General features: G+C 40.9%; 1 protein-coding gene across 1 annotated transcript in view; it reads right to left on the bottom strand.

The window, feature by feature from the left end:
• The window catches only part of LOC117596910 (serine-rich adhesin for platelets-like), a 34,716-nt gene that overhangs the window by 17,070 nt on the left and 4,830 nt on the right, over positions 1–12,816 (bottom strand). Inside the window, exons 2-26 of the mRNA XM_053232330.1 lie at positions 12,650–12,804; positions 12,460–12,542; positions 12,074–12,135; positions 11,878–11,978; positions 11,705–11,777; positions 11,455–11,609; positions 11,233–11,354; positions 9,895–9,956; positions 9,689–9,789; positions 9,511–9,583; positions 9,261–9,415; positions 9,039–9,160; positions 7,699–7,760; positions 7,493–7,593; positions 7,315–7,387; positions 7,065–7,219; positions 6,808–6,964; positions 5,299–5,399; positions 4,871–5,200; positions 4,614–4,770; positions 3,105–3,205; positions 2,677–3,006; positions 2,420–2,576; positions 483–637; positions 261–382 (exon numbers count right to left, since the gene is read on the bottom strand). Coding sequence (XP_053088305.1) covers positions 261–382; positions 483–637; positions 2,420–2,576; positions 2,677–3,006; positions 3,105–3,205; positions 4,614–4,770; positions 4,871–5,200; positions 5,299–5,399; positions 6,808–6,964; positions 7,065–7,219; positions 7,315–7,387; positions 7,493–7,593; positions 7,699–7,760; positions 9,039–9,160; positions 9,261–9,415; positions 9,511–9,583; positions 9,689–9,789; positions 9,895–9,956; positions 11,233–11,354; positions 11,455–11,609; positions 11,705–11,777; positions 11,878–11,978; positions 12,074–12,135; positions 12,460–12,542; positions 12,650–12,804 — 3,265 coding nt within the window. The remainder of the gene's footprint in view (positions 1–260; positions 383–482; positions 638–2,419; positions 2,577–2,676; positions 3,007–3,104; positions 3,206–4,613; positions 4,771–4,870; positions 5,201–5,298; positions 5,400–6,807; positions 6,965–7,064; positions 7,220–7,314; positions 7,388–7,492; positions 7,594–7,698; positions 7,761–9,038; positions 9,161–9,260; positions 9,416–9,510; positions 9,584–9,688; positions 9,790–9,894; positions 9,957–11,232; positions 11,355–11,454; positions 11,610–11,704; positions 11,778–11,877; positions 11,979–12,073; positions 12,136–12,459; positions 12,543–12,649; positions 12,805–12,816) is intronic.

Genomic DNA, 12,816 nt, shown 5'->3' with positions numbered 1-12,816 from the left:
TGGGGGTATCTGAGTGCCTCACTTGAAAGAAGCCCTTGACATTGGTTTTTTTCTGTTATGATATCACATGCTTTTCTGGCATTTTATACTGAATCAATGTCTGAGCAGAAGAATATGCCTTGTTATGCACATGGTCACCTCAAGTCAGCATGACTGTTATGTGTTTTCAGAATACAGATTATATGAATTGAATCCAATTCTTGTGCCAAAGTAACATGCTCCTACAGCCAACACAAAGTGCATTCAACATGTACACTCACAGCATTATTGATGGAGTTCTCCACTTGGTTGTAGGTGTTGTTCCTGCGTTCAGGGTTCTCTGGCATGCTGAGGTTACTGATGTTGATTGTGAAGATGACTGCATAGGAGGTGTCTGAAATATCTGTGGAATACACAAAACATCCATTAAAATGGTTATATACAGATGGGACAATAATGTGAACAGTTGGTGCTGTGATGTGTGATAAATAGAGAAAACATACTCTCGTATGTGAAGTTCAACACATTTACTGAGTCACTGAGGTTTGAGTATCGAGAACTCAGCAGAGATGTGATGACACTGAGGACTAAACTCTCACTGGGAACGGCAGACGACGAGTTGAACAAAAGTCTGGTCTGAACCACAGCCGAGCCAGATCTGAAGACGCAGAAAAGTATTATTTTTTTTCTCAATCGCAATTCAGAACGATGAACGAATTCGCCGTTTACTAAACATGCATGAAATGATCTTACTGTATTATCGGAGTAGCTGCAGAAGACAACAGTGGAACTCTTGCAGTTGATGGAGGAACTGATGTATAATAACCTGCAAGAAAAGTTTTATTAATTCATAAAGTAAATAAAACATGCATTTATCTTCAATCAACAGAGAGACAGCAATCATAAATCAAGATTTTGTAGCACAGCTTACCACTTTGTTTCTGGAGCTCACTGAGAAAGGTGATTGGTATATTAGTATCTCCATCTTGGAAGCTGTACTCTATGTCACCTTCAATCTGTTTTCCAGAACATCTACGTAAGGCAGCAGAAAGTTAGATGGTCTTCATACCAAGGACTGTGCAGTAAGCGGTACAGTAAGCATTCTCGGAACAGAAATCAGTGCTGCTTTCAACTTACGTGAAGTTGGAGGAGTTGGGTGCAAATGGTTCTGCGCCGGGTGCGTTGAGAAGTGTGTTTAGCTGGAAAATGTGAATATTTTAAGGTTACGTGACGAATGATGTGACAGTTCAAATTCTGAATTTTTAGCTGTTCCAAATTTAGCAGTTGTTTGAACACTAGGTTTTCTATGCGTTGACCAAAAGTGGAAAATTTCCTAAATTATTCCCAGTGAATATGTATTCAAAATGTGATATGGGTAGTAAGCTGGCATTTAAAACTGATTTTAATGAGGGTCCCAATTTTTACTGAGATGTCATAGGAGTACCCTTATCCAGTCTACATGTGTTCTGTGTATTTAGAGACGGCCTATGAATGTGTGCCTCAGCATTTACTAAAGGAGGTACTGCAGGAGTACGGGCTATCTGTGTCACTACTTTGTGATCCAGTCTCTGTATGAGTGCAGGGAGATTCATGCCAGTTTTCTTGTTGTTAAGTCAAAACTGTTTACGGTGGGTACTAGACTCTATCAAAGGCGTGTCTTGATTCCTGTTTAAGGTTTTCATGGACAGGATATCAAGGTGCAGCCCAAGACAGATTGGTGTCCAGTATATGGAGGTAGAAGTAACATCCCTGTTATTTGCAGATCACGTTCTCTCGTCACGATTCAGAGAGGATCTCTGAAAAGTCCTCGAACGTTTCGCTACGTGTGAAGTAGCTGGGATGAAAATCTACTGAGGCCATCATTTTTTCTCTGACAAAGGTGTGGTGCTCTCTTCAGGTGAGCGGAGAGACACTGGCCCTGGTGGAGTTTATCTGAATTGAGATATTATTCACAGGTCATGGAACAAGAGATTGACAAACAGATTACGCCAGCAGCAGCAGTCTTACAGTCACTGTACCAGTCTGTGGTTGTGAAGCAGGAGCTCAGTTGGTGGACAAAGCTTGGGGTAGAACCACTGCTCCTCCAAATCGAGCATAGGGAATTGAGGTGGCATGGGCACATTACAAGGATAACCATAGCTTGGCTTCTACTAGAGCTCTATCAGGCACATTGCACTGAATGAGGACCCAATGGCAGACCTAGGAGCTGCTGGAGTGGGGGTATCTGAGTGCCTCACTTGAAAGAAGCCCTTGACATTGGTTTTTTTCTGTTATGATATCACATGCTTTTCTGGCATTTTATACTGAATCAATGTCTGAGCAGAAGAATATGCCTTGTTATGCACATGGTCACCTCAAGTCAGCATGACTGTTATGTGTTTTCAGAATACAGATTATATGAATTGAATCCAATTCTTGTGCCAAAGTAACATGCTCCTACAGCCAACACAAAGTGCATTCAACATGTACACTCACAGCATTATTGATGGAGTTCTCCACTTGGTTGTAGGTGTTGTTCCTGCGTTCAGGGTTCTCTGGCATGCTGAGGTTACTGATGTTGATTGTGAAGATGACTGCATAGGAGGTGTCTGAAATATCTGTGGAATACACAAAACATCCATTAAAATGGTTATATACAGATGGGACAATAATGTGAACAGTTGGTGCTGTGATGTGTGATAAATAGAGAAAACATACTCTCGTATGTGAAGTTCAGCACATTTACTGAGTCACTGAGGTTTGAGTATCGAGAACTCAGCAGAGATGTGATGACACTGAGGACTAAACTCTCACTGGGAACGGCAGACGACGAGTTGAACAAAAGTCTGGTCTGAACCACAGCCGAGCCAGATCTGAAGACGCAAAAAAGTATTATTTTTTTTCTCAATCGCAATTCAGAACGATGAACGAATTCGCCGTTTACTAAACATGCATGAAATGATCTTACTGTATTATCGGAGTAGCTGCAGAAGACAACAGTGGAACTCTTGCAGTTGATGGAGGAACTGATGTATAATAACCTGCAAGAAAAGTTTTATTAATTCATAAAGTAAATAAAACATGCATTTATCTTCAATCAACAGAGAGACAGCAATCATAAATCAAGATTTTGTAGCACAGCTTACCACTTTGTTTCTGGAGCTCACTGAGAAAGGTGATTGGTATATTAGTATCTCCATCTTGGAAGCTGTACTCTATGTCACCTTCAATCTGTTTTCCAGAACATCTACGTAAGGCAGCAGAAAGTTAGATGGTCTTCATACCAAGGACTGTGCAGTAAGCGGTACAGTAAGCATTCTCGGAACAGAAATCAGTGCTGCTTTCAACTTACGTGAAGTTGGAGGAGTTGGGTGCAAATGGTTCTGCGCCAGGTGCGTTGAGAAGTGTGTTTAGCTGGAAAATGTGAATATTTTAAGGTTACGTGACGAATGATGTGACAGTTCAAATTCTGAATTTTTAGCTGTTCCAAATTTAGCAGTTGTTTGAACACTAGGTTTTCTATGCGTTGACCAAAAGTGGAAAATTTCCTAAATTATTCCCAGTGAATATGTATTCAAAATGTGATATGGGTAGTAAGCTGGCATTTAAAACTGATTTTAATGATGGTCCCAATTTTTACTGAGATGTCATAGGAGTACCCTTATCCAGTCTACATGTGTTCTGTGTATTTAGAGACGGCCTATGAATGTGTGCCTCAGCATTTACTAAAGGAGGTACTGCAGGAGTACGGGCTATCTGTGTCACTACTTTGTGATCCAGTCTCTGTATGAGTGCAGGGAGATTCATGCCAGTTTTCTTGTTGTTAAGTCAAAACTGTTTACGGTGGGTACTAGACTCTATCAAAGGCGTGTCTTGATTCCTGTTTAAGGTTTTCATGGACAGGATATCAAGGTGCAGCCCAAGACAGATTGGTGTCCAGTATATGGAGGTAGAAGTAACATCCCTGTTATTTGCAGATCACGTTCTCTCGTCACGATTCAGAGAGGATCTCTGAAAAGTCCTCGAACATTTCGCTACGTGTGAAGTAGCTGGGATGAAAATCTACTGAGGCCATCATTTTTTCTCTGACAAAGGTGTGGTGCTCTCTTCAGGTGAGCGGAGAGACACTGGCCCTGGTGGAGTTTATCTGAATTGAGATATTATTCACAGGTCATGGAACAAGAGATTGACAAACAGATTACGCCAGCAGCAGCAGTCTTACAGTCACTGTACCAGTCTGTGGTTGTGAAGCAGGAGCTCAGTTGGTGGACAAAGCTTGGGGTAGAACCACTGCTCCTCCAAATCGAGCATAGGGAATTGAGGTGGCATGGGCACATTACAAGGATAACCATAGCTTGGCTTCTACTAGAGCTCTATCAGGCACATTGCACTGAATGAGGACCCAATGGCAGACCTAGGAGCTGCTGGAGTGGGGGTATCTGAGTGCCTCACTTGAAAGAAGCCCTTGACATTGGTTTTTTTCTGTTATGATATCACATGCTTTTCTGGCATTTTATACTGAATCAATGTCTGAGCAGAAGAATATGCCTTGTTATGCACATGGTCACCTCAAGTCAGCATGACTGTTATGTGTTTTCAGAATACAGATTATATGAATTGAATCCAATTCTTGTGCCAAAGTAACATGCTCCTACAGCCAACACAAAGTGCATTCAACATGTACACTCACAGCATTATTGATGGAGTTCTCCACTTGGTTGTAGGTGTTGTTCCTGCGTTCAGGGTTCTCTGGCATGCTGAGGTTACTGATGTTGATTGTGAAGATGACTGCATAGGAGGTGTCTGAAATATCTGTGGAATACACAAAACATCCATTAAAATGGTTATATACAGATGGGACAATAATGTGAACAGTTGGTGCTGTGATGTGTGATAAATAGAGAAAACATACTCTCGTATGTGAAGTTCAGCACATTTACTGAGTCACTGAGGTTTGAGTATCGAGAACTCAGCAGAGATGTGATGACACTGAGGACTAAACTCTCACTGGGAACGGCAGACGACGAGTTGAACAAAAGTCTGGTCTGAACCACAGCCGAGCCAGATCTGAAGACGCAAAAAAGTATTATTTTTTTTCTCAATCGCAATTCAGAACGATGAACGAATTCGCCGTTTACTAAACATGCATGAAATGATCTTACTGTATTATCGGAGTAGCTGCAGAAGACAACAGTGGAACTCTTGCAGTTGATGGAGGAACTGATGTATAATAACCTGCAAGAAAAGTTTTATTAATTCATAAAGTAAATAAAACATGCATTTATCTTCAATCAACAGAGAGACAGCAATCATAAATCAAGATTTTGTAGCACAGCTTACCACTTTGTTTCTGGAGCTCACTGAGAAAGGTGATTGGTATATTAGTATCTCCATCTTGGAAGCTGTACTCTATGTCACCTTCAATCTGTTTTCCAGAACATCTACGTAAGGCAGCAGAAAGTTAGATGGTCTTCATACCAAGGACTGTGCAGTAAGCGGTACAGTAAGCATTCTCGGAACAGAAATCAGTGCTGCTTTCAACTTACGTGAAGTTGGAGGAGTTGGGTGCAAATGGTTCTGCGCCAGGTGCGTTGAGAAGTGTGTTTAGCTGGAAAATGTGAATATTTTAAGGTTACGTGACGAATGATGTGACAGTTCAAATTCTGAATTTTTAGCTGTTCCAAATTTAGCAGTTGTTTGAACACTAGGTTTTCTATGCGTTGACCAAAAGTGGAAAATTTCCTAAATTATTCCCAGTGAATATGTATTCAAAATGTGATATGGGTAGTAAGCTGGCATTTAAAACTGATTTTAATGATGGTCCCAATTTTTACTGAGATGTCATAGGAGTACCCTTATCCAGTCTACATGTGTTCTGTGTATTTAGAGACGGCCTATGAATGTGTGCCTCAGCATTTACTAAAGGAGGTACTGCAGGAGTACGGGCTATCTGTGTCACTACTTTGTGATCCAGTCTCTGTATGAGTGCAGGGAGATTCATGCCAGTTTTCTTGTTGTTAAGTCAAAACTGTTTACGGTGGGTACTAGACTCTATCAAAGGCGTGTCTTGATTCCTGTTTAAGGTTTTCATGGACAGGATATCAAGGTGCAGCCCAAGACAGATTGGTGTCCAGTATATGGAGGTAGAAGTAACATCCCTGTTATTTGCAGATCACGTTCTCTCGTCACGATTCAGAGAGGATCTCTGAAAAGTCCTCGAACGTTTCGCTACGTGTGAAGTAGCTGGGATGAAAATCTACTGAGGCCATCATTTTTTCTCTGACAAAGGTGTGGTGCTCTCTTCAGGTGAGCGGAGAGACACTGGCCCTGGTGGAGTTTATCTGAATTGAGATATTATTCACAGGTCATGGAACAAGAGATTGACAAACAGATTACGCCAGCAGCAGCAGTCTTACAGTCACTGTACCAGTCTGTGGTTGTGAAGCAGGAGCTCAGTTGGTGGACAAAGCTTGGGGTAGAACCACTGCTCCTCCAAATCGAGCATAGGGAATTGAGGTGGCATGGGCACATTACAAGGATAACCATAGCTTGGCTTCTACTAGAGCTCTATCAGGCACATTGCACTGAATGAGGACCCAATGGCAGACCTAGGAGCTGCTGGAGTGGGGGTATCTGAGTGCCTCACTTGAAAGAAGCCCTTGACATTGGTTTTTTTCTGTTATGATATCACATGCTTTTCTGGCATTTTATACTGAATCAATGTCTGAGCAGAAGAATATGCCTTGTTATGCACATGGTCACCTCAAGTCAGCATGACTGTTATGTGTTTTCAGAATACAGATTATATGAATTGAATCCAATTCTTGTGCCAAAGTAACATGCTCCTACAGCCAACACAAAGTGCATTCAACATGTACACTCACAGCATTATTGATGGAGTTCTCCACTTGGTTGTAGGTGTTGTTCCTGCGTTCAGGGTTCTCTGGCATGCTGAGGTTACTGATGTTGATTGTGAAGATGACTGCATAGGAGGTGTCTGAAATATCTGTGGAATACACAAAACATCCATTAAAATGGTTATATACAGATGGGACAATAATGTGAACAGTTGGTGCTGTGATGTGTGATAAATAGAGAAAACATACTCTCGTATGTGAAGTTCAGCACATTTACTGAGTCACTGAGGTTTGAGTATCGAGAACTCAGCAGAGATGTGATGACACTGAGGACTAAACTCTCACTGGGAACGGCAGACGACGAGTTGAACAAAAGTCTGGTCTGAACCACAGCCGAGCCAGACCTGAAGACGCAAAAAAGTATTATTTTTTTTCTCAATCGCAATTCAGAACGATGAATGAATTCGCCGTTTACTAAACATGCATGAAATGATCTTACTGTATTATCGGAGTAGCTGCAGAAGACAACAGTGGAACTCTTGCAGTTGATGGAGGAACTGATGTATAATAACCTGCAAGAAAAGTTTTATTAATTCATAAAGTAAATAAAACATGCATTTATCTTCAATCAACAGAGAGACAGCAATCATAAATCAAGATTTTGTAGCACAGCTTACCACTTTGTTTCTGGAGCTCACTGAGAAAGGTGATTGGTATATTAGTATCTCCATCTTGGAAGCTGTACTCTATGTCACCTTCAATCTGTTTTCCAGAACATCTACGTAAGGCAGCAGAAAGTTAGATGGTCTTCATACCAAGGACTGTGCAGTAAGCGGTACAGTAAGCATTCTCGGAACAGAAATCAGTGCTGCTTTCAACTTACGTGAAGTTGGAGGAGTTGGGTGCAAATGGTTCTGCGCCGGGTGCGTTGAGAAGTGTGTTTAGCTGGAAAATGTGAATATTTTAAGGTTAAGTGACGAATGATGTGACAATTCAAAAAATCTGAATTTTTAGCTGTTCCAAATTTAGCAGTTGTTTGAATACTAGGTTTTCTATGCGTTGACCAAAAGTGGAAAATTTCCTAAATTATTCCCAGTGAATATGTATTCAAAATGTGATATGGGTAGTAAGCTGGCATTTAAAACTGATTTTAATGATGGTCCCAATTTTTACTGAGATGTCATAGGAGTACCCTTATCCAGTCTACATGTGTTCTGTGTATTTAGAGACGGCCTATGAATGTGTGCCTCAGCATTTACTAAAGGAGGTACTGCAGGAGTACGGGCTATCTGTGTCACTACTTTGTGATCCAGTCTCTGTATGAGTGCAGGGAGATTCATGCCAGTTTTCTTGTTGTTAAGTCAAAACTGTTTACGGTGGGTACTAGACTCTATCAAAGGCGTGTCTTGATTCCTGTTTAAGGTTTTCATGGACAGGATATCAAGGTGCAGCCCAAGACAGATTGGTGTCCAGTATATGGAGGTAGAAGTAACATCCCTGTTATTTGCAGATCACGTTCTCTCGTCACGATTCAGAGAGGATCTCTGAAAAGTCCTCGAACATTTCGCTACGTGTGAAGTAGCTGGGATGAAAATCTACTGAGGCCATCATTTTTTCTCTGACAAAGGTGTGGTGCTCTCTTCAGGTGAGCGGAGAGACACTGGCCCTGGTGGAGTTTATCTGAATTGAGATATTATTCACAGGTCATGGAACAAGAGATTGACAAACAGATTACGCCAGCAGCAGCAGTCTTACAGTCACTGTACCAGTCTGTGGTTGTGAAGCAGGAGCTCAGTTGGTGGACAAAGCTTGGGGTAGAACCACTGCTCCTCCAAATCGAGCATAGGGAATTGAGGTGGCATGGGCACATTACAAGGATAACCATAGCTTGGCTTCTACTAGAGCTCTATCAGGCACATTGCACTGAATGAGGACCCAATGGCAGACCTAGGAGCTGCTGGAGTGGGGGTATCTGAGTGCCTCACTTGAAAGAAGCCCTTGACATTGGTTTTTTTTTGTTATGATATCACATGCTTTTCTGGCATTTTATACTGAATCAATGTCTGAGCAGAAGAATATGCCTTGTTATGCACATGGTCACCTCAAGTCAGCATGACTGTTATGTGTTTTCAGAATACAGATTATATGAATTGAATCCAATTCTTGTGCCAAAGTAACATGCTCCTACAGCCAACACAAAGTGCATTCAACATGTACACTCACAGCATTATTGATGGAGTTCTCCACTTGGTTGTAGGTGTTGTTCCTGCGTTCAGGGTTCTCTGGCATGCTGAGGTTACTGATGTTGATTGTGAAGATGACTGCATAGGAGGTGTCTGAAATATCTGTGGAATACACAAAACATCCATTAAAATGGTTATATACAGATGGGACAATAATGTGAACAGTTGGGGCTGTGATGTGTGATAAATAGAGAAAACATACTCTCGTATGTGAAGTTCAGCACATTTACTGAGTCACTGAGGTTTGAGTATCGAGAACTCAGCAGAGATGTGATGACACTGAGGACTAAACTCTCACTGGGAACGGCAGACGACGAGTTGAACAAAAGTCTGGTCTGAACCACAGCCGAGCCAGACCTGAAGACGCAAAAAAGTATTATTTTTTTTCTCAATCGCAATTCAGAACAATGAATGAATTCGCCGTTTACTAAACATGCATGAAATGATCTTACTGTATTATCGGAGTAGCTGCAGAAGACAACAGTGGAACTCTTGCAGTTGATGGAGGAACTGATGTATAATAACCTGCAAGAAAAGTTTTATTAATTCATAAAGTAAATAAAACATGCAATTATCTTCAATCAACAGAGAGACAGCAATCATAAATCAAGATTTTGTAGCACAGCTTACCACTTTGTTTCTGGAGCTCACTGAGAAAGGTGATTGGTATATTAGTATCTCCATCTTGGAAGCTGTACTCTATGTCACCTTCAATCTGTTTTCCAGAACATCTACGTAAGGCAGCAGAAAGTTAGATGGTCTTCATACCAAGGACTGTGCAGTAAGCGGTACAGTAAGCATTCTCGGAACAGAAATCAGTGCTGCTTTCAACTTACGTGAAGTTGGAGGAGTTGGGTGCAAATGGTTCTGCGCCGGGTGCGTTGAGAAGTGTGTTTAGCTGGAAAATGTGAATATTTTAAGGTTACGTGACGAATGATGTGACAGTTCAAATTCTGAATTTTTAGCTGTTCCAAATTTAGCAGTTGTTTGAACACTAGGTTTTCTATGCGTTGACCAAAAGTGGAAAATTTCCTAAATTATTCCCAGTGAATATGTATTCAAAATGTGATATGGGTAGTAAGCTGGCATTTAAAACTGATTTTAATGATGGTCCCAATTTTTACTGAGATGTCATAGGAGTACCCTTATCCAGTCTACATGTGTTCTGTGTATTTAGAGACGGCCTATGAATGTGTGCCTCAGCATTTACTAAAGGAGGTACTGCAGGAGTACGGGCTATCTGTGTCACTACTTTGTGATCCAGTCTCTGTATGAGTGCAGGGAGATTCATGCCAGTTTTCTTGTTGTTAAGTCAAAACTGTTTACGGTGGGTACTAGACTCTATCAAAGGCGTGTCTTGATTCCTGTTTAAGGTTTTCATGGACAGGATATCAAGGTGCAGCCCAAGACAGATTGGTGTCCAGTATATGGAGGTAGAAGTAACATCCCTGTTATTTGCAGATCACGTTCTCTCGTCACGATTCAGAGAGGATCTCTGAAAAGTCCTCGAACGTTTCGCTACGTGTGAAGTAGCTGGGATGAAAATCTACTGAGGCCATCATTTTTTCTCTGACAAAGGTGTGGTGCTCTCTTCAGGTGAGCGGAGAGACACTGGCCCTGGTGGAGTTTATCTGAATTGAGATATTATTCACAGGTCATGGAACAAGAGATTGACAAACAGATTACGCCAGCAGCAGCAGTCTTACAGTCACTGTACCAGTCTGTGGTTGTGAAGCAGGAGCTCAGTTGGTGGACAAAGCTTGGGGTAGAACCACTGCTCCTCCAAATCGAGCATAGGGAATTGAGGTGGCATGGGCACATTACAAGGATAACCATAGCTTGGCTTCTACTAGAGCTCTATCAGGCACATTGCACTGAATGAGGACCCAATGGCAGACCTAGGAGCTGCTGGAGTGGGGGTATCTGAGTGCCTCACTTGAAAGAAGCCCTTGACATTGGTTTTTTTCTGTTATGATATCACATGCTTTTCTGGCATTTTATACTGAATCAATGTCTGAGCAGAAGAATATGCCTTGTTATGCACATGGTCACCTCAAGTCAGCATGACTGTTATGTGTTTTCAGAATACAGATTATATGAATTGAATCCAATTCTTGTGCCAAAGTAACATGCTCCTACAGCCAACACAAAGTGCATTCAACATGTACACTCACAGCATTATTGATGGAGTTCTCCACTTGGTTGTAGGTGTTGTTCCTGCGTTCAGGGTTCTCTGGCATGCTGAGGTTACTGATGTTGATTGTGAAGATGACTGCATAGGAGGTGTCTGAAATATCTGTGGAATACACAAAACATCCATTAAAATGGTTATATACAGATGGGACAATAATGTGAACAGTTGGTGCTGTGATGTGTGATAAATAGAGAAAACATACTCTCGTATGTGAAGTTCAGCACATTTACTGAGTCACTGAGGTTTGAGTATCGAGAACTCAGCAGAGATGTGATGACACTGAAGACTAAACTCTCACTGGGAACGGCAGACGACGAGTTGAACAAAAGTCTGGTCTGAACCACAGCTGAACCAGATCTACAAAGGACACAACATTGTTTTGATTAACTTTTAAAATTTAGAATGAAAAACTATTAAATTTACATCACACACAGATCGTACTTAGAGCTTACATTACTATTGGAGATGCTGCAGAAGTCCAAATCAGATCTCTTGCAATTGATGGAGCAACCGTCATAGAAGACACTACAAAAAAATTGTATCTGGTGAAATTAATAAAACATGCATTTAAGCTCAATCAACAGTATGAGACCACGATAAAGCACGATGGTTTGATGCAGTTTACCACTTTGTTTCTGGAGCTCACTAAGGAAGTTGATCAGTGTATTAGTATCTCCATCTTGGAAAATGTACTCCATGTAACCTTCAATTTGTTTTCCTGAACTCCTACTTAGAAAAGTAGAAGATTGTACTTGAAATCAGGACAGCAAGATGTACAGGAAGTATTCTCAGAACAGAAATCCCTGCTGTAGTCAACTTACGTCATGTTCAAGCATTTCAGTTCGAATTGGTCTCGCCCAGGTTCATTCAAAAGTATATTTAGCTGGATGGAATGACAAAGATTTTTTTTTAATTATAGAAGCATTTAGATATGTAATATTGTGTTTTTAGGTATTCTAATATTAATAACGTGTTATTAATATAACATTAACAGGTTAATGTTTTGAATAAAGGTGGCAGATGTCTTACTTATATCGAACAGAAATTCATACAATATAAAGTAATCAGTATACTTACTGATTTTTAAGGTCTAATTCAACAAATTTGGTTTGTGTCTTGGTAATGGTATATGTTTTCACATTATGTTGTACTTAAACTGTACTGATCAGAAGAACATGTTCTGCTTATTTTCTTAATTTACACTCACAGCATCATTAATGGACTTCTGCACTTCGGTGATGTTACTGAGGCTGAATATGAAGATGACTGCATAGGAAGTGTTTGAAATTTCTGGGGAATAAAGCAAATGTCTGATAAAGATGTACATTTCATTCACAATGAAGTGAATAGTTGTAATTGTATTTTGTGTTAGTGAAGAATTAGTAAACAGGTCATACTCTCATAGGTGAAGTTCCGGACTTTTACTGAACCACTGATGTTCGTGAGTTCAGAACTCAACAGAGCTGTGATTGCGCTAAGCACCAAAGTCTCACTGGGAATGGGAGCGGAAGAGTTGAACATCAGCCTGGTTTGAACCACACCTGTCCCAGCTCTGAAGGGAAAA

Source organism: Pangasianodon hypophthalmus, chromosome 3 (assembly GCF_027358585.1).
Source record: "Pangasianodon hypophthalmus isolate fPanHyp1 chromosome 3, fPanHyp1.pri, whole genome shotgun sequence".
Taxonomy (NCBI): domain Eukaryota; kingdom Metazoa; phylum Chordata; class Actinopteri; order Siluriformes; family Pangasiidae; genus Pangasianodon; species Pangasianodon hypophthalmus.
The sequence above is the reverse complement of the archived record's forward strand: the minus strand, read 5'-3'. Positions and strand labels throughout refer to the sequence as shown.